General features: G+C 55.4%; 1 protein-coding gene across 1 annotated transcript; it reads right to left on the bottom strand.

Annotated features, from left to right (window-relative positions):
* Positions 1–22,432: 22,432 nt before the first annotated feature.
* On the bottom strand, positions 22,433–24,357 carry FAM43A (family with sequence similarity 43 member A). Its single transcript, XM_069864794.1, has one exon. The coding sequence runs from the start codon at positions 24,124–24,126 to the stop codon at positions 23,053–23,055; it is 1,074 nt and encodes a 357-aa protein (XP_069720895.1). The 5' UTR covers positions 24,127–24,357; the 3' UTR covers positions 22,433–23,052.
* Between the last annotated feature and the right edge of the window lie 1,732 nt (positions 24,358–26,089).

Raw genomic sequence — 26,089 nt, 5'->3', positions numbered from 1 at the left:
CGAGCAGGAGTGCCTGGAAGCGAGTAGATCTCTGCTGCGAGTTTCACAGAAACCACAGTGTTTCATGGCAAGCATTTAACAAACTTCCCACACCCTGCCAAACTCCAGCCCCAGCTGCAGCCTCCCCTGCCCCAGCCCAGCTGCTGGCTCCTGGCAGCCTGGCCGGGTGTGCGTGGTGTCCTTGTGCCGGCAGCAGATTGGAGAAACCTGCTGTTCCTTCTGCCCTTTGCTCATCGGAGGTGTGAAGCTGGCCAGTGGGCATCACACATTGTGCTTTGCACTTCCAGTTACTGCCTGCTGCAGCCACCAGCAGCACTCCAGGGGTGGGTAAACGAGCAGCAGAGCTGTCAGCACAACCTGACACTTACAGCTCTGGCCGCTTGTGGGGAGAGCTGCCAGCCCCCTCCCTGCAGACAAGAGCAGGCAGGGACTGTGGTGCAGCCCAGCCACCTCCAAGCTGTGTTCAGAGGGATTGAGACTGGCTGGTTCAAGTCTGCAGAGCATGGCACAGCTGCTGTAGCCATTGCAGGGCTGTCCTCTCCCACTGGGGCTGGGCAACAGCCCCTAGCACTGCTCCCTGCCTCTTCCAGCAAGTCTCATCCCTACTTTCATCTGTTCTGGCAGAAATAGGGCTGCTGTTGTCCTGATATCCTAAGGAAACAAGGCTTATGCAACTAGGGATGCCTGCCTGGTCATCCCCTCCTCTTCAGGGATGTTCAATGGCTTGTTTCTTTTTGGGTACTCCTACTCAGCCATGTGAGCTTGGCGTTTCTTGCTTTGGGTGCACCTTTCTGGGAAAATTTTTACTCCTGAATTTAGTTTAATAACTGATTAACAGACTTAATGAAATGCTATGGTCTATGTGAGAGTTCTCTGGGGCTCTCAGAAGTGCTGTAACATGGGGATGCAGGCAGGACTGGGAAAAGCAGGATCATCACCTCCTCTTACCCTGTGTCTCCCTGCTCCGCCTGGGACAGGGAGGGTGCCACTGGGAAGGGAGTGAGTCCAGTCTCTTCCATCTGCACATGCAGTCTGTGAGGGAAGGAGACCTACGGCATGGTGCATTGCCCAAATCCTGTTGGAAGATTGCCTTCCCTGCTTGTCACTGATGTCTCTGAGGACCTGAAGCCTCTGTTGCCCCTGGAGCAGCCTGCACCGCTGCCTTCTTCCCAGGGCTTCCCCACTGTCTTCCGGACCACGCTGACCCATGGTGATTACCTTGGCTGTAATGGCATGTCTCTGCTGATCAGCACTAATTAAACACCCTGAGGGGGGAGAAGACCTCCCTGTAATTAGAGATAGCCGCCTGCATCCCCTGCTGTTGCCACTGTGCATAAAAGGGAGTCACAGCTAAAGGTGGCTCTTGAGCAATGAGTCCTCAGCTGTGCTGGAGCAGGCTGGCTTGGAAATCCCGCTCCAAAGGGTGAAGACACCAGCATATTAATAGACGTGGCTCTATCTTTAGTCGTCAGTCTGAACGCTATTAGTGTTTCTTTTTAGCAGTAAGGCTAAACCTAGTTTTACATTGTCTGAAAGTCTTGGGCAAAACTAGAAAGGCCCCAAAATAGCCCTGGATGTCAGCAACTTGCCAGCTGTTATCAGGGCTGGGGCAGTGGGTTGGGGTCTTGTGGGAGCAGCTTTTCCCTCTCTGCTATCGTGAGATATCAATGCTGGGGATTTTCAAACCTGAGGCTTGTAGTGCAGCAGCCAGGGTCAGTGCTGCTGCTGCTTGAAAATGAGATTTATCTGGTCAAACATACTGGTTTCTGTGCCACTTCCCAGAGTCCTGCCCACTGTCCTTGCTGCACTGGGGAATCCTCTGGGAGAAACCCAGCCTGGCTGTCCCTGTGCTGGGGAATACCCTCCTCTTCCTCCCCTCCCGGCAGTACTGGCATTGCTCACAGCTTTTCCAGCAATGGCATGTGATGCCCAGCACAAGTGTGGGTGATCTGCCCCCTCTCCAGCGCTGCCACTGATCCCGAAGGCACGAGCTCATTAGCAGCTGCAGGTATGAAGCCAGTCTTGCCTGCCCAGATTACCTGCCTGCTTGGCAGGATAAGGCAACTTCTGGCAAAAACACAGAGGAGAAATCACATCCCTATGCTGGAAGTCAAAAACACTAATTAAACCTGTGGTATCATTGATAGCTATCGTGGGGGAGAGGCAGAGGGTGAGAAAAAGCTTGGGGGTAGGAAACCTGGGGGAGGATTTGCGAGGAGATTTCCTAACCTTTAAAAACGGGCTGGTTATTTCTGGCATGTTGGCATCGTCCTATGGGGAGGCGCTTGGAGCAGGTGAACCTGGTGCTGGGGGTGTGCAGGGCACGCAGCCCCCTTAGGGCAGGGCGGCATATGTGACCCATGTCCCAGGACCCTCTCTTGCTAAATGTCTGATACTGCCTGGGCAGGTGCCTTGCCCACACTGCAGGAGCTGGCTGGTACACCTGCGGCAGGCACCGCAGCAGCAACAGTTGGATCCCAGGGAAAATCAGCCCTTTCTGTCTGGAGGTGGCAAATCTCACCCTGCACTGCTGAGCTCTCTGCTCCCTGTATGATGAGGTGGCACAAACCGATTTAGGCTGCCTGTGTTATCAGGCAAAGCTGCAATTACTCCAAAAATACTCATCCAGCTAAACTCCCTCATTATAGAGCCATTTGCACCTCATGGCTTTATCTAAGCACAATTGCTTCAGCTGGATTAAGCTGTGCCAGAGGCTTTCCTCTTGGACTGCCAATATCCAGCCCTCAAATGGCACGTGAGGTCTGCGGCTTGTAAGCCTCCATCAGCCTCTCCTTCTCCATGGATCCTGCCCGTCTCCCTGCTAATGAAGAGGGTGGCTGTGTGGGGTCTAAGTTAACCTTTCTCTGTCCCTTTGCGTGTGCCCAGGGCTGTGGGCACAGCCCTGCCTGCCTGTGCCCAGGAATGTCTTGCTTTACCACCTGGAACCAGCTAACCTGCTTTACCAGCTAACCTGCTTTACCAACACTAGCTAACACCCCCGTCGTTGCAGCGTGTGCCGGTGGTGACTATGCCTGTGGGGAGGAGGTGCTGCCCCTATGCCCCCGCATGCTCTTGGGGACACCCTGGGAGGAGCTGAGGAGTGGTGGCTGTGATCCCTCTCCCTTCCCCTGGGGATGGACAGTAGCCTGGTGCTTGAGATGGAGATTTGGCATGCACCATGCCCTCCCATGCCAGCTCTTTGCAGGTGATCCCTCTCGCTCCCATTGCCTGCTGTGCTGCCCTAGTGATGCATGGGTAGGGCACCCACTGCCCTTCCCCTCCCAGCGACCTGTTTTCCAGCTCTGTGCTTATTCATCTGGCTAGGTCTGCAATGAGCTACTCAGAGCTAGCTTTGCTCTTTTAGTGGGAGTGTGGAAACGGAGATGCAGGAGCAGGACAAGCAGGCAGGACTGAGCATGAGGCTGTGGGGCAGAATTAGGTGTTGGGCATCGCCTGGGTCTGGGGTTGCACAGTGTCCAGGTGATGCCAGCAGCTGCTGAGCTGACTGGACAGCACTTACCAATTTTTTCGAGGGGCACTGACAGTTTACTCAGCACTGGTGAGACCGCTCCTCGAATCCTGTGTTCAGTTCTGGGCCCCTCACCACAAGAAGGATGTTGAGGCTCTGGAGCGAGTCCAGAGAAGAAGCTGGTGAGGGGGCTGGAGAACAGGCCTTACGAGGAACAGCTGAGAGAGCTGGGGGTGTTTAGCCTGGAGAAGAGGAGGCTGAGGGGAGACCTCATTGCTCCCTACAACTCCCTGAAAGGAGGTTGTGGAGAGGAGGGAGCTGGGCTCTTCTCCCAAGTGACAGGGGACAGGACAAGAGGGAATGGCCTCAGGCTTTGCCAGGGTAGGTGTTGGCTGAACATTAGGAAAAAAATTTTCATGGAAAGGGTCACTGGTCACTGGAACAGGCTGCCCAGGGAGGGGGTTGAGTCACCTTCCTTTGGAGGTGTTTAAGGGACGGGTGGATGAGGTGCTGAGGGACATGATTTAGTGATTGATAGGAATGGTTGGACTCGATGATCCAGTGGGTCTTTTCCAACCTGGTTATTCTATGATCAGACAGCCCACTGTGAGCCAGGTGGAGGGGAAGGTAGATTATCTCCCAGAGCCAGCGTGGAGAAGAGCCTCTCCTCACTCCAGTCCTGTGCCTGCATGAGCATGATGAGTGGGAAAAGCACGGTGGCATTTGTAGGCAGTGGTTCCTACCAGCTGGTCCTTTCATTCTGGCATGTCTAACATGAAAAGGTGCGAATAAACCCCCCTGCTTGCTTTGATTGCTTCCCAGGGATTCCTCCATTTGCATTGTAATGAAGTGATCTTTTGCTGTATAAATAAACCTGGAAGTTCACATAGAAAGAACTTACCATTTCTAAAGGTTTTTGTGTGCTCTCCAGAAGAAGGGAAAGAGCTACACAGGGATTACCTAGGGACAAACTTCTAGTGCTAGAGAGGGTGGTGAAGATTTAAGGCAAGATACTCTCTTGGCACTTTATAAGAGAAGGTATGTCTGGGGCTGTCACGGAGCAGCAAGATAGGGATTGCTACTGGAGTAAATGTTTTAAATACTCACCTGAGCCACCCCTTTTAGCACTGGCCTCATCCTGCTTCTGCACTCCTCTGGCTGGGTCTGTTCCTGTCTGTATCCAAAAATGAGATGAGGCAGTGAAAAATGTGGTATGTTCTGGGTGGGCAGTGCCTAACAATTTATTTTCTCTTGGCCTGATCCCGATTTCCCACTCAATTTTCCACCTGGCTGTGGTTTAGAGAGGCAGCATGAGCAAACAGACCACGTTGGTGCCCACCATGGCAGACGCTTTGCCAGAGGTCAGAGTGTGGTTCAGATGCTCTGGGCAGGAAGGTACCAACGTTTCTGCTTGTGTTACCTGAAGTCCTTGCTTTCTGCCAACAAGAAGGAGAGTAGAAAAGCCAGATGCAGGGTCTAGTTAAGCTGCGTTGGCGGGGGTGGGGAGGGAGTTTGAACCCTTCCCTTGCCTTGTAGATATGTGCAGCCTTCCTGCATCCCCATGCAGGTGAGATTCATGCTCACTGGACGTGACAGTCACACCAACCTGCTTTGCATCCCTTGCTTCACTCCCTCCAAGGAGTGACACCAGTGCCTTTGTGGTCAGACATAGTGGTACACTGAAAACCACAAATACCTGAGTGGCTGATGCTTGCCTGTGCTGAGCCGTGTCTGCAAGGAAAGCAGAGTGTAGGGCATGATGTCTGGCAGGCACACGGCTCTGAGCTCTGTCTGGTGTCTGCAAAAGCCGCTTTCCTGACCCGCTTGCTTTGCAGATGCACATCTTGCCAGAGAAACCAGCTCCTGCTAGTGCTGACAGACCTGTTTAATCCATAAAAAGCAGAATCCAGCTTTTGCTAAAGCTCTTGACAGGACGATGTATTGGAAAGCAATTAGCAAATGAATCTGCAAAGCACAGCTGCACATTGACAGCTCTCGGGGTGAGGACAGAGGCCTGGCTGCCCTGGCACAGCTGTGGGTCCAGCCTGCCCAGCGTCTGCTGCTGCCATCCTGGCTGCTGGAGGGTTGTCCATGCACTGTCCTTTGTCAATCTTATAGATTCGCAGACAAGCAGTAGGGGAAAACATCCCTGTGCAAAGCAGGGTGCAGTGGGGAGTGAGCGTCTCCTCTCCTGGGCAGCAGTGAGGCTGCTTCTGGCCAGCCTTGAGCTCTCCAGCTCAGGGGGAGGCAGAGGAACTGGAAAGCATCAGAGGAGAGCTGGCATACTGGTCAGGGCTGGAGAGAGAGGCTGCGAGGCTGCAGAAGCTGGGCTGCTCTGAGGAAGGACAGGCTTTGGGAGGACGCGGGCACAGCTGCTGCGGATGCGTGACAGAGCTGGCTGCTCCTCTCAGCTGGGCATCAAGGGGGAGCAGCCCTGAATGAGGGCATGGTGGGGTCTGTCTGGGCATCAGCACAGTGGGTGAGACCCCTTTCCTCTCCCTTGGAGACCGCTGTCACCCAGTTCCCTGTTGAGCTGTGCCCAGGTGACCTACATCTCCACAGCAGCCCCGCCATCCTCGGGAGAGCCAGCTCTCACTGGCTGGCGTGTTGCGTAACCCTGCTGCAGCCCACTGCCTGTACTCTACAATAGGCACTATTTTTATTCCCTTTCTGGTTGTCACAGGCAGTACAAAAGTCCTTGGGGTGGAGGCTGTCCTCCCCCCATGTTATGTAGGTCATTTCAGCCATTTGTCCTCATGCCCTGCTCGTGCCTGTCCCTGCCAGCCCAGCGCACTGGGGCCAGCAGAGACAGGACACCGAGTCAGCACCCTGCAGGAAATCAAACCCCAGGTTTGGGTGCTGCTCCGAGCCTTCCCTGCCTGCACAGCCTGGAGGAGAACCGTACTTCTGGAGAGACATGGTTTTGCCCCTACCCCATGCACGTGATGGCATCGCTCTCTGGAGTGGCAGAAAGCAGGAGAGCACCAAGATGCTCTGCCTGCCCGGCCATGGGTGCTGCTAGTCTAGCCCTGCAGGTGGGTTTCCCACCTTGACCTCAGCCATGGGGCTGCCTGGGGCCCTGCGTGCTGTGAGGTGCTGCCCTGTGAGGTCCTTCCCTGGGGAGTAAAGCCCCAGGCCCCGCAGCACCTTTACATTGCCTGATGTTCCTAGGAAACTGCTGCCAGTGGTGGGTCTGACCACTGGTGACAGACAGTTACTCGGAGCAAAAATTCCTCATGGGCATGATGTGGATGGAGCAATTTTCTGCACAATTACTCCAGTTTATTCAGGGTGATAAACCAGTATTAAGGAGGGAGGAGATGAGGCATGGGAGCGATGCATCTTTTGAACCTAATTCTTGCCTTATAGCACAGCCTGAACATTTCCTAACGAGGCTGGAAGGAGCAGGGATGTGCAGCACAGGGATTAGATCAGACTAGGTATAAAATTCCCATACTTCCTAGGTTAGAGATACAAGCACTGTGCCTTCAGACTTCTCAAGCTTAACAAAATTATCTCTGTGATTCATGCAAGTACCAGGTGAGGGGAAAGCAAAAGGCGCTGCCACACAAATAGATTTGTTAAGCAGGAGGACAGGGAAAAATTAACCTCTCTCGGCAGACAACAGTGATGCTTTGTTGTAAGCAGAAGGTGCCAGGGAATGAAGGTGCAGTGTGAACGGGGATGGTGGCACACAACCATAGAATCATAGAATAACCAGGTTGGAAGACACCCACTGGATCATCGAGTCCAACCATTCCTATCAAACACTAAACCATGACCCTCATCCACCCGTGCCTTAAACACCTCCAGGGAAGGTGAATCAACCACCTCCCTGGGTAGCCTGTTCCAGTGCCCAATGACCCTTTCTGTGAAAATTTTTTTTCCTAATGTCCAGCCCAAACCTTCCCTGGTGGAGCTTGAGGCCATTTCCTCAACCAGAGTGAGCAGGGAGACAGGCAGTGTCAGCGTGGTACCCTCCTGTTGTGCGTGTGTCGTGAAGCCCCTTACCAGCGATGCAGATTTTTCCCTGAGCAAGAGATGATGAGGCTGTAATTCCAGCTGGCTGACAGGACATCAAAACACTTCTCCCCACCAGCACTGCCTGCTAAGTCATGTTTTGCACGGTGCGATCCTGCACCACCACATTCACATGCTCTGTTGGTGAGGGAGCCAAGCCGAGGATGAGGATGAGCAGAAGACAAATTCCAGTGGCTGCAGAAGCACAAGATATTCTTTGATGTGTGCTGCCAGCACCCTGCTTGGCTTTCCTACCACTGCCTCCTCACTCTGCTCCACTTCTTGGACTCTCTTCCCTGCTCTTTCTCCTTAAGTCTGGATCTGCCCTGCAGCTCCCTGGAGCTGCTTGAAGACTCCCCTTCCCAAGGTCTCCTTGCACCTTGCCCTTCCCGAGGGCCTGTTGCAGCCTCTCGTGGCACGGAGCCTTGCTGTGCTCAGCAGGAGTTATTCCTCTTTACCTTTTGATGTGCTGCACTCCGCCACTTGGGACCTCTGGTGGGGATGATCCCTGGCTGATGATCAAAGTCTCCTGGTGGAGCTCTGCCACAGCAGCCTAGACTGGTCCCTGGGATTCCCAGGTGGAAATCCCTTGATGTTGCTCTGGGTGGTGTCATGAAGCACAGCGTGGTGAGCGCTGAGACCGCAACCAGTGTGACGCAGCACCGGCTACTGATAATTGGGCATAGAAGAGAAAAATGGATACTTAAAAAAATCGCAGGCTACTGCAGCCAAACCCAGCCACTGGAAAAAGTCCAAATGTGTCAATGCTACATAGGCATTTACCAGGCAAACCAGCCCGGAGCAGCAGGGTCGGCACTGGGGTTGTTTGCCAGCGCCTGCCGGGGCTGGCTGAGTCTGTGCAAGCCCGGCTGTGCTGCAGGGGCACCAGCAGCATGCAGTTCATGGCCTTCTTGGTGAAGGCCAAGTCAAACAACAACCCTGCTAAATTGTTCCACTTCCAGTGTTGCGTTTGGAGCCAGCCGAGAGCGACCTGCTCGAGAAACCCAACCCTGCTGTATTTGTGGGGAAAGTGACCCCTTCACCTGCCCTTGCTGCTGCTGGAGTGCTGGCCCTGGCTGGCAGGCGCTGAAGCTTCCCAACAGGCACTGGTCGGTGGGGAGGAGGCTGTGTCGCTGTGCAGGCTGCCTTTGAGCCCAGGAGGTCCCTGGGTCCCCGAGACTGGGGTAGGGAGCAGCACAAGGTGCTTCTGTGTCAGTGGCGGGGCTGGTGGCACCCACGGGTTTGCTCGCATCCTGCTGTGTATCTCATGGATTTCCAGCGGGGGAAACCACCCGTTTAACTAAACAGCAATAACAAGGCTGGCATAGCCAGCCATGCCTGAGCACAGCGCGAACTCCAGTGACACTTAGGAGCGGAAATGTGCTGCCTTCTGGGTCTCTCTGCTAATATTTAGAAGGCTGACAGCTGTGTCCTGAGCGCAGTCAGTACAAGGTATAATTAGAGAAGCTGTTTGAATAATGTTGTTATAAAAGTGATGTTAAAATAATGATGTGAAAGGCAATGCTGGGGCTGTATGTTTCTTGGGTACGCATGCTACACCAGGCACTGTGCCCGGTATGCTACAGTGATACATTTAAAGCAGATTCTGCTGAGGAAAATTAGCATCTTTGTGCTGTACATGAGGTACACTCTGTTCTTTGGATGCAAGTTAAGAGTCACATATAAAACCACCCAGTAGAACTTTTTCCAATTTTTATTTATCAACAAGCATCTATGCGTATTCCTGGATAATGAAATATTTATCTATAGACACACACATGCAGAATGTGAGAGTGCCAATGTATTATTTATCGCAGCTTCCCTCCTGTAGCTCATGAATAACTCATGGAGCCTGGTTACCCAGCACAGTGCTTGGCCAGCTGTCTACAGCAGTTCCAGATGCCAGGGCATGCCAGCTCAGGGCATCTTGCCCCAAGCAGAGCATCCCCTGCCTCCAGCCCCTGCCAAGGAGAGGGCTGGCAGGGGGTGGCAGTGCAGGGAAGGCGTTGCCCTTGCTATGGGATGCTCACATCCCTGCAAGTTCAGTTGTCTCTTCCTATGGCATCTGGCGTGGGTCGTTGTTCCCTGCCTGCAGGCAGGGTGATGGGACTGAGGAGCTGAAGGGAAAGTGTGTGAGCAGCAAGGTCTTTGCTGTGTTTGGAAGGGGCATGGAGGGCTGCAGGTGCCATCTCCTTGCTTGGCTGCCAAGGAGAGAAACAGAGGCCGCAGCAGTGGTGAGCCAAACGTGCCGCGCTGGGCTCTGTGGAAAGGCTGTTATCTCACTGCAGATGTCAGACGAGAGCTGGTGTGTAAATAGCATCCCCCTGATATAGAATCATAGAATCACCAGGTTGGAAAAGACCCACCCGATCATCGAGTCCAACCATTCCCATCAATCACTAAACCATGCCCCTGAACACCTCATCCACCTGTCCCTTAAACACCTCCAGGGAAGGTGACTCAACCACCTCCCTGGGCAGCCTCTGCCAGTGCCCAGTGAATATGAGATGTGTCATTTCTAATGAAGCTATGAGAGCTGCGATAGAACAAAATATGTTGTCTGGGAGGGATCAGATGGTGACAACCCAACTAGCTCCCCGGATGGTACGTAGGCTGAGGGCAGGGAGCCCTGCTGCAGGGCCAGAGCCTAGGTCAGAAGCCAGGCTGCTCACACGCAGCCTTCGTCTCCCTGGCCTCCAGGAGCAATGAAATAGGCCTCATGGATAGCATGTTGGAGAGGAAAGCACCCAGAGCCTATTCTGGGATCTTCAGGGATCTGTGGGTGCAAATCAATCCCCCATGGTGTTGATATGGGACCCTGTATTTGAAAGATGCTGTGGGTGAACAACAGCAGATGTGTGTCAGGCATGGTTTATGGCTTTGTACTTATAAAGCTAGTTCCAATCATGTAAAGACAAAAGAAGAGCAAAAAAACCCAAACAACCCTTCTATTGAGCTCAAACAACACCTTTTTCCTTAAGTGCTTAAGATGGATGCAGATAAAACAGATATCAGGGAGCATTTTCCTTCTCCTGTAGAGTGACTGCAGATAAATCTGTGCTGCTGAGTGAGCCTGGGGCCGTGAGCCAGGGCAGTTTCTGAAGGGTCAGCTGTTCCTGCTGCCCTGCAAGGGGCAGTTTGGGGTCTGGTGGTGAAGAAAGGAGGAGGGACTATCCCCTTGTCAGGGTCACGCAGCATCTAAGGAGCTCACGTGTCTCACAAGCAGCGCTAATGCAGTGCACAGCTCTGACTCTCTGGGGTAACATGAGTCAGAGCAGGGGGGGAGATTACACAAGACCTAAAAGAAATAGAGAGCACAGTATTAGTAAGTAAGAATTGCACTAAATGATTTGACAAGTGAATTATCCTCCCTACATTGCCTGCTGGAAGCGGGAGCATCCCTGCCTTCTCTGCAGAGAGAGGATGGATGGATGGGAGTGTGGCTTTCTTGACTTGGACCCTCCAGTGCTGCTGGTCACTTGCTCTATGCAGAAATGCTCATGAACAGTTCTCACATGGGCGAGAACTCAATTCATTCATTGAAAAATAGTGGCTGCTTGGGAAATGAAGCATGGTAGTTGCTCAGCGTTGCACAGCAATCCAGCACAGCAGCTGAGAGCATACATCTGGCTGGAGGGGCAGGAGGAACTCTGTCGTCTGGCTGCAGTTGCCTTTGCTGTTGTCTGTCCAGGGCTGAGCAACCATCCTGCTCTTGGCAGCGGTCAGGGCTTGTCCAGCAGCTGCTGGACTGGAGGGTCTTTGGAGGCAGCCTCCCCTTGGCCAGCTCAGGGGAGTGGCAGCAGCGAAGTGGGTCTGTAGATGTCGGGGAATGGGGCAGGAGTGGCCATGGGTCTCATTGCTGGAGCATCCCGAGCCCTGCAGAGTCCAGTGGAGTGCACAGCCTGAGGCTGAGCAGGACTCGATGACACTAGGAGGGCACCAACTGGCATTGTTGGGATGCTCCTGCTGAGCGCTGACATCTTCCCAGCTGCAGGAGCTGCCAGAGCTCAGACCCCTCCCAGGGCCACATCTCCAAAGAGAAAAAGAGACACCATCCTGGCAGATCTGTGCATTGGACTTGGTCACAGAGCCCTAGGGGAGGCCAACGTGCCTACATCATTTGCAGGTTAAGAGATGTTTTCTTTCCATCCCAAGAGAGGAGCTGCTCACCTGGCTCAACCTGGCAAAGCTTAACTCTCATCAGACATGGGTGCTCCAGGTGCTTCAGCCAGGTCCTTGGTGCTGGTGAGCTTAGGGGCAGGGCAGCCAGATTGGAGCCAGCCACCAGGCTGCTGCAAAAAGTCAGCAACATCCATCAGCCTCCTAAGAGCATCGTCTAGCACAGAGTTATTTCTGGGCCACGGTGGTTATTGGGAAGGCATTACAAGGCTGTGAAGTACAGCATGTCTCTCAGCTGGAGCTGCACTCGTTGGCTTGAGAGCAGCACACACCAGCTATCCTTCTGGGGTTTGCTGGCTTTTGACTTCACTCCACTTCAAAGCCCAGACTCCTTATGTGTGTTTTAGCGATGCTCGCACACTTCAGGTTTCTAGGCCAAATGAAAGCTTTGATTCCATGCTGCACTCAGCAGCTCTGCATGAAGGTAGCCTGTGGTTAAGTAAGGTGAGAGGCTGAAAGTGGTTCAATTTTGCAACAATAGCTGAGAACAAAGTACAGTTTTTACCATTTTAAACTGGGACAAAACAGAGCTGGAAGGTTTCTGTCGGGTTACTTTTTAAAATTTTTTTAATTTTCTTTTTAACACTCAGTAGCCTTTTTGAGTTGAATTAAATTTCTGGTGTTCATGGCCTTTACCTCATGCTGGAGCATTCCTCTTCTCATCCAAATGGCAAAGCCAGGGCAGGACAGCAGGGAGGGAAGGAAGCAGAAGAAAAGGTGGAGGGGTACTTCAGATCTCAGGCTTGCCCTCCTGGCCAGGGCTCATCCTGGTCTCTACTGCTGGCTCCTCTCCACACTACTATTTTTTCTTTTTTTGCCCTGCACCTAGTACATCCAGCTCACATCTGGGCCTGGGGTACCTAGGATTGATACCAGAGCAAGCAGTTAATCCTAAGTAAGTGTGGGCTGTTACACAGCTCTGGAGTTGGCCTGGTGGCTTTTGCTCTCCCTCCACCCTAGACTGACCTGGAGAGCATCTCTTCACCTTGCCAAAGAGAATTTTTATGTTAAATGGCTAAAAGTCATCATTACCATAATGGTTCTTATGGCAACCCAGCGATCTGAGCTCTTAAAAGCTCCTCTTGCTTAAAGTATCTCTTGTACATGGGTCTTTACATTTGCCTTAGTCCCCATATGTAGGCAAGACCTGGGGCTGAGCCAGCTCTTCTCTGAGTGGAGAGAGAGGACGGCGGCTCATCTGTGCTCATGGAGGGCATCGAGGAGCAAAGCAAGTGCAATCACAATCACTGCCTCTTCAATCACCCACTACTACGTTCCTTGTGGATACCACACGGTCCGTGACAGCCTCAGAATCATTTCCCTCCTTATGGTCTGAATTTTCACTCACACCACAGCCTCCTCTTGCAAACCTGCCGAGCTGAAGCCACTGCAGGTCACGTTTTGCAATTTGCTGTTGCAAGACAAAGAAAACAAGTTCTTCTTTTTTACAACTACCAAACCACTTCATCGAGCAATTTCGCTGTCTCTGCGCTTTGGTTTCAGTTAACAGTATTCCTTGGGGAGGGAAAGTCTAGAGGCACCTCTGAGTGTTTTACTGCTGGTTCTGCTATTACAGATGGTTGTGAAAAGTTGCCTAAAGTGCCGTAACTGCTGGCAGCAGCTTTTCTCCAGTGCCTTCCACTGGAGACAAGCCTGGATGAGGCTCGCTGGGATTGCAGGCGGATGCTGCCACTGACCGCAGGAGCCCACCCAGCCTCGCCTCAGGTGCCAACCCTTCAGCTTTTGGCTGCCTCTCCCAAGGCTGAACCCCGTTTGTCTGTCTCTCACTGGGGGCTCTGCCTTTGCACCTGAAAGCTGCAGAGCCTGATGAAGCAGCTCCTACCTGGGGTCCCAGCGCAGCCCTGGGTGCTTGGCACCAGCCAGAGACGGGGGATGCCACCCTGCTCCGAGGCAGCAGGCAGGGAGATGGCTGTCCCGGTGGCACGCGGCTGGTGCAGGGGAACCACAAGCCTCTCTGTGAAGCAACTCCCTGCAGCAGCTACCCTGCAACCCGCAGTGTCCCCATCACACCAGGCACAGAGCCACAGGAGCACGGCTCCTCTGCCCAAGCGAGTGATGCCAGCGGTGCAGCTTGGCTGCACTGAACTGGGAAACACTGGTTTCCTCCCCATTGCCTCACAGCAGGAGTCTTGGGGCTGTTGAGGCTGGCGGGCACTCTTGGGGGGCTGCCACCACCCATGGAGCAGGCAGCATTGCCCACTCTTAGGACTGAGCCATGCCAGGTCCCGCTGGGGTGCGGGGTCTGTGTCTCTGCTCCACGTCTTCCATCAAGCCTCATTCTTCAGGGCTGCCCCAGGTCCAGGGGACAATACCGGGGTCTGGCATGGGGACTGAGAGCCAGGAGACACCATATCTGCTCTTTTGCAGTGCGAGGGCAGCATTCCTGTTTCTTGTGGAGTGCAGGACCCTGGGTCTTGTCTTGCTGCAGCTCAGTTGCCTGCCCCTTGGAGCCCCCATAAGTCCTGAGGAGTCTGGGGGGGTGTCTGGGCTCCTGGCTGGCCACAGCTCTGCTTAGACCTCTCCAAACTTCCTGCATTTGTTTCGCTCGAGCTGTTTGGGGGAAGTAGGGTGTTGTTATGTCTTCAGCTCAGCGTCTATTTAGAGAAGGATAATGCCATTGTGGGGGAGACAATGAGAAACTTAAATGCCTAGAATTCTTTGTCTCTCCCTGTTCTGACTATTTCTTTTTTTTTTTTTCTTTCTTCTTCAAATGGTATTTCCTTGGAAAACTGCAGTGGGATTTGATGGGCCCCCATGGAGAGGGTAGGGGTGTGCAGGTAAAGCATGAACGAAACCCACCAAGATGAGCCCAGAGTGATCCCTGCTTTAGTCCTACTGCAGGCGGGTGAATCTTGTCCACTGCCTGTTCAGGGCTGGGTCAGAGGAAGGTCAGGTTCCAAATGAGAAGGGATGGCTAGTGCAGGATCAGACTTCCCCAGGAGACCTTTGTGAGGAGGGACAGCAGCCACCCCCTCCTGCCACTTTCCCAGGGCTGTGTTTATCTCCTGGTTTGCTCGAGGAACTCAGATGAGCACCTGAGATGTCTTAATGTCATTGTCCCAACAGAGCTGGCTTTAGGGGACTTTTTTCCCCTTGCAGGATATAACTAATTGGACCTGACACCGGGGAGAGTCATGTTGAGTCCCGAAATAGCTTTCTGCATGGTGCTACTTGCAAAGGGGCCACAAGGAAAAGTGGATGTAAGTGTCCCGGGAGCTGCTTTTCAGGCACTGGGATCCTGTGTGGCTGCGCAGTGCACTTAAGGACAGGTTTTGTCTGAAGTCTTGGTAGCCCAGACTGGGGAGACTAATGACTGCCATGGCCTGGCTGATGAACACCAAGTCTGGGTTAGCAATAAAGGGTCTCAGTCTTTTTACTGCTGCGCACCAGGTCCTTGCAGTGGTCCTCGCTGTTCTGTGTCATTCGCTGGTGGGTGTCCTGGGGAGTCTGGTTTCCTTGGCACTTGTCTCTTCACTAACAGCGGTGAAAGCTGGGCAGAGGAAGCTGGTTCAGCTCACTTCAAAGCAGCAGTTACGGAAAGGACTCTGTGAGACCGTGGTGGGAGTCCAAAGAGGGAGAAGGCAGGTCTTCTTATGCCTTACCTAGCGGTGGCTGTGTACCTCCTGGCTGTCAGCTCCTGGTGGATGCCAGGGTCTCCCGCATGGCTGTATCGTGCTGTATGCTCAGCTAGAACTCTGCTGGGACCTCGCTCCACACACAGCTGGAGCCAGAGCTTTTTTGCAGCAAAAGCAAAAGTGTGCAAGGGTTGGGGGTGTAACTGCTGTACTGGTGTGTGTGTGGGTCACTGCTCTGCTGAGTGAGGGAGTAGCTGCTGGACTGATGTGTGTGTAACTGCTGTACCGAGGAGGAAACTGCTGTAGCGGTGCAGAGAATCCCCTTGTTGCCGTGCAGAGCCTTTGCATTACGAGACACTCTCTAAAGCCTGGCCATTCTTAAGAAAGTAAAATTAGATCGGAGCAGCACTAAGGATAAGCGGCTCAGTTCTCATCTGCACCTTGCTAGAGCCATGTGGCTGGCGGAAGGCAGGACGGGACAGTGTCACCTGCAGGGACAGTGGCAGACGGCCCCAGGGGAGCTCAGGGACCCATCCTGGCCCTGCACTGAGCAGAGCTGAATGTGAGGAGGTCCTGGGGATTCTGAGGGGAACTCAGGACTTGGACACAGGGTCTTGTTGCTACTACCAAGTCAGGGCAAGACAAGGACCTGCCTGCTCTTCCGGCACTGAGGATGCTTCCAGGTTAGTCAGGCTATGTCCCAGCCAAAGGCAGATGGTGGGATGGGGAAGGGCTTCTCATGGCCCTGCCTGCTCCTCAGGGGTCTGTGCGTGATGGAGGTGCAGCGTATCTCTGGCTGCATCCTCCCTTTGCTTATGTTGCCTGCTGGCCACCGTGCCTGTTGCTGCCAGGGCCCTGGAGGGCTGAGCTGCCTTCACTCTGGGCTCTCCTAGAATGCCCAGAAGAGGTGATGGGCTGCCCGCGGTGGGGCACAGACCGCAGGGCAGGGAAGCCTCTGTTTCTTCCCAGGTGGGCAAAGGCAGGAACAGGCTGCAGGGCGAACATGCTCCTGTCCGTGTTCAAAAGCCATCATCGCTAACATTCAGTTCAGCTGTCCCCAGTGAAGGTTCCTGCCTGAGGCTGGCTCTCTGCTTGCACTGGTCTCATCTCCTGGGCCACTACAGACATGGATGGAGAAGCCACAGCCTGCACAGAGAGAGCACAGGTCTCCCTGCTCAGAAACAGCTCTTTCCAGACTATTCTTCTCCGCTTCCAGGAGGAGAGAAGATGTTTTTGCACCGAAGTGGTTTGCTCTCAGATGATCCCGTTGCTGATTCTGGAGCTGATAGGCAAATCCCTGTGCCAGGCAGAGGGGAATGAGTCTTCCCAATGCTCAAAACAAGATGCTGGGGAAATACTGCATCCCTACCTGCCATCCCTGCCAGCTGCCTCGCCAGTCCCTGTGGACCTGTTTCAAGCGGCAGAATGAGAAGTGTCTGGTAGGCAAAGCAGGCGGCTGCATTCACGTTTCATTCTATTGTTTCATAATTATTAGTAGAGAGACTGAAAATATAATTATGATAATAAGCTAAAGCACAATCTTCCTACGGGAGCTACCAGATTATTCATATCAACTCTTCATTCTAATTCCCTTAACCGTTCCTTGCCCAGAGGAAGAGGAGCTCTCGCTGCTCCAAGCTGCCCACACTGTGTGCCGGAGCAAGCAATCCTCACTGGCGCTTGCTGAAACAGCAGTGAGTAGCAGCTCTTACTCAGCATTGAACTGGGATGGGAAAGGAGCCATGTAAGAGACAGTGGCCTCAAGGGCTGGGGGGCTGAGAGCCAGAGGGAAGAGCTGGGAAAAGCAGCACCCAGCAGCAGGCAGGGCAGGCTGGAAAGGGCAGCATGATGCTGGGCAGTCACTCAGCAGGAGGTGGCTGCCAGGGCTGGGCTCAGTCACCGCATCTCCTGTCCCTCGGGGCTGTGGGTGTACCTGCCATCCCTGATTTTTGGAGCCAGAGTGAGCACAGAGCTCCGCGTAGCAGCACTCGAGGGCCATGGCATGCTCAGGCCAGCCTGCTGCAGAGCCCAGGTCTCTGCCCAGTGTGGGTGATCTTCGTCACCCAGCAGCAGCGGCTTCAGTGCTGTGGCTCTGCCAGCTCCCTCCAGGAATGCTGTCAGCTCTATTTAATGTCACAGTTTAGCTTGCTCATGCATCCGAGCAGACTGTGTGCAACTTCACGGTGCCGCAGGAAGAGCAATGAATCCCATCCCACAGCCTTTTCCTTGCGTACCCTGGGATCTGCAATGCACCTACTCCAGAGCAGTGGGGATTTCCAGATGCGGACGTGACATCGACTGTGTCACCCCTCTGTACAGGCTGGCAGCGGGACCAGCTGCAGGAGGCAGCTGCCTGGCTGCCCTCTGTATCAGAGCAGGAGAGCATCAGAGGAGCTCTGTAGGCAGAGCCTTTTGCTGGGGCCAGTTCTTCAGGGGAGAGTTATCCTTCCCATTTTGCTGAGGACGTGTTCAGGGCATGAGGTCGTATTTGGATAGGACCCTGAGCAGCCTGGTCTAGTGGGAGGTGCCCCTGCCCACAGCAGGGTGTTTGGGACTAGAAGATCTTTATAGTCCCTGCCAGCTCAAACCATTCTATGATTCTATACTGTCCCACCACAGGCTCCTGAGCACCCAGGACAGAGCTGAAGGGCAGTATAAAGTGAAGTGAAAGCCCAAACGCCTGCAGCAAGCAGCCCCTGCCCCTTGGCAGCCCTGGGCTGTCCTGTTCCAGACCTTGCCCGGCTCCTGACAGCAACAGGACTTGATTTAAGCCCACAAAATGGGAGCTGGGGTCTGTCTTACTGATGCTGAGCATGCAGAGCATCTCCCATCTTGTGCGAAAAGCATTGTGCTGCCTTTCTCCTGCTTCCACCCTCAGCAGTGGCACGGAGTGCACTTACCGAGGCCAGATCCTGGAGGGTGCTGGGCAGCTGTAGCCCAGAGCTCAGCTCCTTGCAGAGTCACCATGTCGAGCCAAAAGCAGGATTGGGCTCATGTCCTTCATTATATAACTGTTTCTCCAAGTGTTTCATAGCACTCAGCCCTCCTGCCAGGCAGAGGCCCCACTGGCAAACGGGAATGTCATGTTTTTTTGAATGCATAGCTTTGATTTTTACACAAGCTCGTAGCAGAGGCCAATTCGCCTCCCTCAGTCTCATGCACCTTGCAGGGCATTAACCGAGATGCAGATCCCTACAAGCCACCAGCCAGCAAACTGGAGGTGTGACCTTGTCTAGGGTGGGTGATGGAGCTGCAGGGAGAAGCAGGACCCCAGAGGCCAGGTCAGGTCAGTTCATCTGTGGGGCTTGCGGCTGAACTGACCTAACCTGGCCTCTGGGACCCCATGCTGTCCATGCTCTGCCCCAGCTGCCTGCCCTTGCATTCCTGTCCCTGCACATCACTCCCCTCCAGCTGCTGAGGAAAACAGCCCCTGCTGCCACCAGCGGTTTGGGTGATGAGAGGGAGCCGCCTTCACAGCACGCAGGCTCTATGGGAGATGGGGCTGCTGCTGGCCTTGGAAATGCAGGATTTTTTTCCCCTTTGACTCCAAGAGAAGCAGGAGGTGAGGCACAGCAGGCTGGCACTGTGCAGGGCTTGTAGCCCTGCAGATTTTTTCCATCACTGACAGGACCCTGGCCACCCTTGCCCAGGAAAAACAGATCCTCACCAGGGGCAGCAGTGCCTTGCTGTCACCCACCCCCCCCCGGAAGGTATGAAGGCAGGAGATCCGGCCCCACGCCTCCTTTGCAGGCTGAGATTTGGGGGCTTTCCCCTTAATTAATGGAGAGTTTTGATGTGATGGCTGAAATTGGGCAATAGGAGAGTTGTTGTGTCTTGGGGATGACTAACAGCAGTGGGACAGATCAGCTGCTCTTCTCCAACACATCCGTGAGAAGGAAATCCTCATGCCTGCCTTCCTCCCTGTGAAGGCTGCAGTGTGTATGCGAAAGGTGACTTGGAACTGCCCCAGGGGCTGGAGCTGTACTCTAACACTGGGTATTGCCTGTAGACCCCAAAAAGCAAGAGGGTTTTCCCCACTGGGCTGGTGATGTACAACCAGACCTCGCACCAGCCCCTCAGCCAGCAATTCTAGCAGCATCGCCCCTGGCCAGACAAACTGCATGTCACCCATACAGGCATGTTACCAGCCTGACTACAAATAATTCTGGATCTAAATCAGTACTGCAGTCTGGGCTAAAAGTCATTTCATGAGCTGGCTTGCTCCACTGACCACTGGCTAATTTTTCTGGTTGTAAATGATATCTTTTCCTGTCATGGATGAGGAAGACTTATGGACAGGAGAAGGGCATGCTAACAGTGGAGAAAAACAAGAAGCTGCACGTGTGATCCTGTAAACACTTTCACATTTGTGTGCCACCCCCAGCCTTGTTACCTGTGTGCAGGAGCAAGTCTGGAGTACACCAGCAAATCCATAAAATCAACAAACAGTACTAGCAATAAGTGCTCTTCTTCCCTTAATCTCTGCACATTCAGGGAATCATCATTGCCTGGAATAATCACATGCTCTGTTTAGCCATAACAAGCTCTGGAAATCTGAGGCACCTGGTGGGGGTGCCTAAGGTGACTTGCCAAAGCATCAGCTCCACGTGGGAGATTTGAACCAGAGCTGAAGCCTTTGGAACAGGATCATTGCCTTTCCTGTTGTTGTAGCATTTGTTATGGATATTTTCTGGCCAATCCATCACATGCTATCTGCTAGGTCAGTGCTGTGCGGAGCTCAGCGTTCCAACTTGCTGCGCTGGATACCTCCAAGGGCTGCTCGAGCCTCGGCTGATGGATGGGTCAGTGAGCAGGGCAGCGGTTTGAACCAGTGGCAGATAGCAATGCTCATCTCGTGATTCTGCAAACAACTGCTCCCACATTTGACTTCTCCCCACACAGTCCAAACGCACTGGCGGAGCAGTCAGGCTGCTTTGGCTCTCCCTTTGCAGGCTCATCCCTGGGAAAACAGTGCTAGGAAGGGGAGGCTGGCTGGTGGGGAGCACCAGGGTTTCGGAGGCCGTGCTGCTCTTTACGCAGCCCACGCGCCTCGGCTGCATCAGGGGCTGATGAACTGTCCCCAGCTGTAAAGCTGAGTTAGTTCTGAGGGATGGACCCTGATCAACGGGAGAATGAGCATCTCTGGCAGCAGCCTGAGCAGGGGCTGTGCCATGCTCTGCCCCAGCGCCGAGCAGAGACCACAGAACAGTTTGTCCTCTAGAAAAGCACTTTCTGGAATGGGAATGGCCTCAGCAGTCAGCAGAGCCTGCATGTCCCACAGAGGTCTTTTCCCAAAGCCCTGCGCTTCTCCAGAGCTGCCTTCCTGGCAGCAAGCTTTTAAGCTCAGAAAGAGACTATATGTTTGAAAGAAAAATCGTTAGCAGCTCAGCCCTCTACTTGAACCTGTTGCAGAGGAGGTCTTGCTCTCTCCTCCTCTCCTTATTGTAGGGAGATGCTCCTTCAAACTGTGCAGAAAACATAATCAGCTGCTTCTCACGTGCACTTGTTCCCATCTGCAGACCCATGCACGCTGTGATGGGGAGGGCACAGTGTTTAAGCACACATGAATAACCTTGCACTAGCAGTCCAGACATCTATATGACTTGTTTCAATGGTTCTAGTACTAAAATATCCCAGGCACAAAGGGATTCGGACCCTGCATTTACAGCTAATGATCCGTACAAGCCTCCAAGGAAACGGCACAGTAGCCCTGCTAAAGGCTTCGAGGGGAAATGCTTCAGTCCCTGGCTGCTGCTGGAGCTGCTCAGGGAACTCTGCTTTCAGCTCCGGCATGCAATAAAAACCTTTCTTCACTATTGCAGACACGACGGCTTCTCTGGAGAGAAGAAAGGCATTGACTGAGCTAATGCCATTAACAGCCTTTAAGCACACGCAGAGGATGTAAAAGCGAATGCCACCCGGTCATTCAGCAACAGGGGTAGCCCGTACACCCCCTGGCATGCCCTGCTCTCGAGGTGCCTTATCACTGCCCTGCTTGAAGTGCTGCCGGCTCCCGACCCCAGGAGAGAGCAGAGAGTGACAGGGAACCCCGGGCGTGCGCCTGGAGCTCTCATGATCTCCAGGGCACTGAAGGTTCCCCGCTGCGGGCGAGGCAGCCTCACAGTCCTCACCCTAGGGACAGCACTGCAGGAGAAGCTGTCCTGCTGCCTCATTTCCCCCTCACCACCTACCCCATCCCTTCCCGGGAAAAGAGAGGGGAGCTTTGCCTGAGAAAGAGCTGCAAGGCGCACCTTTTCTTTTCCCAGGGGTCTCTCAGCAGGGCCAGCCTGAGTGCGCTCAAATCCAGCCACGGCCACTGTCCCCTGTTGCATCCCGGTGCCCGTCACGGGCCGAGTGTGACAGGGGCAAGAAGGTGCCCGCTCCAACGGGGATTTTCCCCTCTCCTCACTCCCCGTTCCCACGCAAACCGCCCCGCGGAGCCTCCTTCCTCGGGCTGACTCACACTGAGGCGGGCGATGGTAAGAGCTGCTCGCCGCTGCGGTGGCAAGTTTTGCAATCAGTTTTAATGAAGTATTTACGAGTTCAGAGGCTGGCTCCTTGCACGGGGAGCGTGGCCTGGCCTCGGCAGCTGCTTAGGCTTTTCATTGACGTTCCTGCAGCACAGGCACAGTGGAAAAGATTTAGACATCAGAAAACGCCAGATTAATTATCTCTTAATTGATACCTCCACCTGGGGACAAATGAAACCGGAACATTTCTCCTGCCTTGGGATCCCGCCACTGACAAACAGATTTACAGCTAAAAATACCACGGCAGTCCCACGGCTAATCAACTGCGCCGCTTACCCTGGGTGAGGTTATGAAATTGTCTCGGGCTGGCGCTTCAAGCGGCGAGGGACCAGCTGCAGCGGAGGAGCCGCCTGCACGCCCCGTGAGGGCTGCGCGGTGCCCAGCAGCACCCTGCCAGGCAAGGGGCAGCCTCACAACGATGCAGTTAACGTTTCTCAACGTTTTCCAGCCGGAAAGCCCTGACACGAGGCTTCTCGCCCGCTCGTGCTCCTGTTCTTCCCCTGCAGTCTAAGATTTCCACTCGGGTCTGGAAAATCTCTGGGTGCTTGCTGCCCTTCTGCAGCTACAGCACGTCCCCTGCACCATCTCCTTGCGGGAACACGCACACATAAGAGACCAAATCGCCACAGCGACCCCAGTTTCTTTTAAATTACTGTCATCTTTATTTTCTTCACATATGTGCAAACAGAGGAGATTGCAATGGTGGTGTTCTTAAAAATAACAAAATGTATTTGCATACATTTCCCTATGTACAGGTGAACAGCCACGAGTAGAGTCTTCTTTTGCACAGCAAAAGATCTAGAGCGTCGAGACCGGGGACGGGACCAGGGCCCCCCCCCAAAAAAGGGTCTAACTTAAAAATAATAATAATTAAAAAAAAAAAAAAATTCACAACAGTGCAAACCTCTCGGACACGACAGCACGATGGAGCGACTTTAATGGAGAAACCGGCGGGGGGGGCCCTCTCGGAGGTGAGATTTCTGACTGTAAACAAGGCTCCGACACCTCCCTCCCGCCGCCCTCCCCGGGGAAAGCTATTCCAGGAATTTGGCAGGTCTTCAAGGGCCGCGCCGGAGGGAAACAGCCCGCGGCCGCCTCCCCGCCGCCGGGGATGCTGCGGGCGCCCGCACCGACCGCGGGGGGGGCCCGGTGGGACCGCGCAGCCCCGGCAGAGTCAGAGAGGTCCCAGAAGGGTCGGCGGGACCCCGGTGGGACCCCCAGAGGGGTCCGAGGGGGTCCAGAGAGGTCCCCGGCGCGCTCAGCCCGCGTCGGGGTCGCCGGGGGGCGGCTGCTCGGAGCCGTCGGAGGAGGCGGCGGCGGCGCCGTCGGGGCCGGCGCTCTCCAGGGAGGACTCGCTGCCCGTGCTCTCCCCCGAGAGCAGCCGGCGGACGCGCAGGTCGGCGCGCAGCGAGCGCAGGTCGTTGCCCAGGCTGAGCTCGCCCAGGTCGCGGAGGAGCTGGCCCAGCTCGGCGCCGTCGCCCCGGCCGGCGGCCTCGGGCTCGCCCAGCGCCTCCAGGATGTCCCGGCAGCCGCAGAGCATGGCCCGCTCCTCCTGCTCCTCGCCCAGCAGGTCCTCGGTGATGGAGCCCAGCTTGGGCGCGCTGCGGCTCCGCTCCACCGGCGGCTTGTAGCAGCACTGCCCGTTGAGCAGCTTGCGCAGCGGCACCAGCGGGATGCTCTGCTCGCCCACCAGCTGCTGCTGCTGGTGCCGCGCGTCGTCCCGCTTCTTCAGGCGCCGGAACTCGGCCAGCGCCGCCGCCGAGGTCTGGTAGAGCAGCAGCGCCATGGCCTTGGCCTTCTCCGGCTTGGACACCAGCACGGCGTGGCAGCGCAGCATCACCGCCTTGTGCTTCAGCTCGTGGCGGTAGATCCAGGCGAAGACGCGCGGCAGGCGCGGGTCGGCCACGCAGTAGGTGACCCGGTGGAGCAGGTACAGGTGGCCGGGCCGGCGCGGCCCCTTGTCCTCGGCGTGGGCCATGCGGATGCCCTGCGCGCTGATGGTCAGCTTCATCTTGGTGCCCTGCCGGCCCGCCTCGCTCTTGCTCCAGATCTTGCAGACGGCCAGGTCGGTGCAGCCGTCGCCCTTGGACTGGATGGTGGTGGCGTTGCCCAGGTAGAGCACGGTGTACGTGGGGTCCTCGCCGGTGACGCGGAATTTCCGCCGCTTGGAGCGGAACATGCTGCCCACGCGGTGCAGGGCGCTCTCGGGGCAGGCGCGGGCGAGCGAGGTGAGCGCCGAGTAGTGCGCGCTCACCGCGTAGCCCTTGGGCTTGCTCTGCCGCCGCGCCTCGCCCGCCGCCAGCTCCACCTTGCTCCGCTTCCAGGGCAGCATCGCCCCGCGGAGCCGCTGGGGCTCAGGCGCCGCGCCGACGGCCCGGGGCGCGGGGCGGCATCCCACGGCGGCGGCGGCGGCGGCGCTGCCCGCCCGCTCACATCCTCGCGGGGGCCCCGGCGGCCGCCGCGGCCCCAGATATAGGCGGGCGCCCGGCGCTCCGCGGGCGCGGAGAGGGGAGGCCCCGCGCGCCGAGGGCGGAGCGCCCGCTGCCCGCCGAGCCGCCGCCGCCGCCGCCGCCGATCGCCGCCGCTCTGCGCCGCCCGCCGAGCCCCGGCCCCGCCGAGCCCCGGCCGGGGGCGGGACGGGGAGGGGAGAGGCGGGGACCGGGCACCGCGGGCGGGACGCCCCCGCCCCGGCCCCGGCGCCGCCCTCGGAGGAGGCTGCAGCGACGGGAGAGGGAGGGGAGAGAGCGGGGAGAGGGAGCGGGGAAGGGGCGGGCGGGGAGGGCAAGTGATGGGGCGGGGGAGGTGGAGAGGGCGGCGAGAGTGGAGGGGGGCGATGAGGATGGAGAAGGGCAGAGGGGATAAGGGGGCTGGGAGGATGGAGAGGGAGAGGGAGGATGGAGAGAGGCAGGGAGGATGGAGAAAGGGAGCGTGGAGAAGGCGGTGAGGATGCAGAGGGCAGGGAGGGTAAGGGGGCTGGGAGGATGGAGAGGGACAAGGTGAATGGAGAGAGGCAGGGAGGATAGAGAGGGTAGGGAAGGTGATGGGGCAGGGAGGATGGAGAGGAGAGAGCAGGGAAGGTGGTGGGGCACGCAGGATGGAGAAAGGGAGCGTGGAGAGGGCAAGGGGGATGGAAAAAGGCAGGGAGGATGGAGAGGGGCAGGGAGGATAAGGGGGCTGGGAGGATGGAGAGGAGGGAGCAGGGAGGGGGATGGGGTAGGGAGGATGGAGAAAGGGAGCGTGGAGAAGGAAGTGAGGATGCAGAGGGCAGGGAGGATAAGGGGGCTGGGAGGATGGAGAGGGAGAGGGAGAACGGAGAGAGGCAGGGAGGATGGAGAGGGAGAGGGAGAACGGAGAGAGGCAGGGAGGATGGAGAGGGAGAGGGAGAATGGAGAGAGGCAGGGAGGATGGAGAAAGGGAGCGTGGAGAAGGCGGTGAGGATGCAGAGGGCAGGGAGAGTGGAGATGAGAGGGCAGAGAGGATAAGGGGGCTGGGAGGATGGAGAGGGACAAGGTGAATGGAGAGAGGCAGGGAGAATAAAGAGGGTAGGGAAGCTGATGGGGCAGGGAAGGTGGAGAAGGGCAGGGAGAGTGGAGAGGGGCAATGAGGATGGAGAGGGGCAGGGAGAGTGGCGAAAGGCAGGAAAGATGTAGAAGGGCAAGAAGGATGGAGAGGGCAGTTGAAACCGTGTTGAACTGATAAAAATCCTGAGGCCGCAGCGAGGCCCCGCGTTCCAGGAGTCCCCACACCTGGGAGAACCCAAACCTCAAGAGCCTTCCCGGCCAGGGCGTGCCGTGAAGGACTCCCACTCTTGCAACATAATCTTCCCTTTGATTTGGTTAGTCCGGCTCTGGGAGCTGAGGGCCTGCAGCAAATAAAAGCTATTATGTATGAGTAATGCTTTGCTCTTTTATTTGGATGTAGCAGCTGAATAACAAGAAGCTGTCTTGTAATTTCTTGCTGGGGTTGCTCGAATACAGTCATGGACATAATGAGAGCTTTGGAAAGTTGGTCTCTGTGTCGTTGCTATAGCTTCTCGTGTCATGTATCATATCCTGTGCCAGGAAGAACAGAAATTCCAGGGTTGCAGAAAACAGCACTTTGTCAGGATTTGAATAAACACTCAACAAAAGGGGAGCAGTGTGTACTCGTGCAGTAAAATAAGTAAACACCTGCTGAAATGATTTGACAAATCAGTTTTAGAGCTTGGATCAATTAAAACAAACCCGTGCATCTTATCGTTATTAGTATTATTATTACATTATGCCATCTAGCAGATTACTTGGGAACTGCAAGTA

This window comes from Phaenicophaeus curvirostris, chromosome 10, assembly GCF_032191515.1.
Source record: "Phaenicophaeus curvirostris isolate KB17595 chromosome 10, BPBGC_Pcur_1.0, whole genome shotgun sequence".
In the NCBI taxonomy this organism is placed as follows: Eukaryota; Metazoa; Chordata; class Aves; order Cuculiformes; family Cuculidae; genus Phaenicophaeus; species Phaenicophaeus curvirostris.
Note: the sequence above shows the minus strand (reverse complement) of the source record. Positions and strands in the feature narration are given on the sequence as shown.

What these genes read in the sequence shown, in the direction of transcription:
- FAM43A (XM_069864794.1), bottom strand. Translation starts at nt 24,126, where the DNA reads ATGCTGCCCTGGAAGCGGAGCAAGGTGGAGCTGGCGGCGGGCGAGGCG.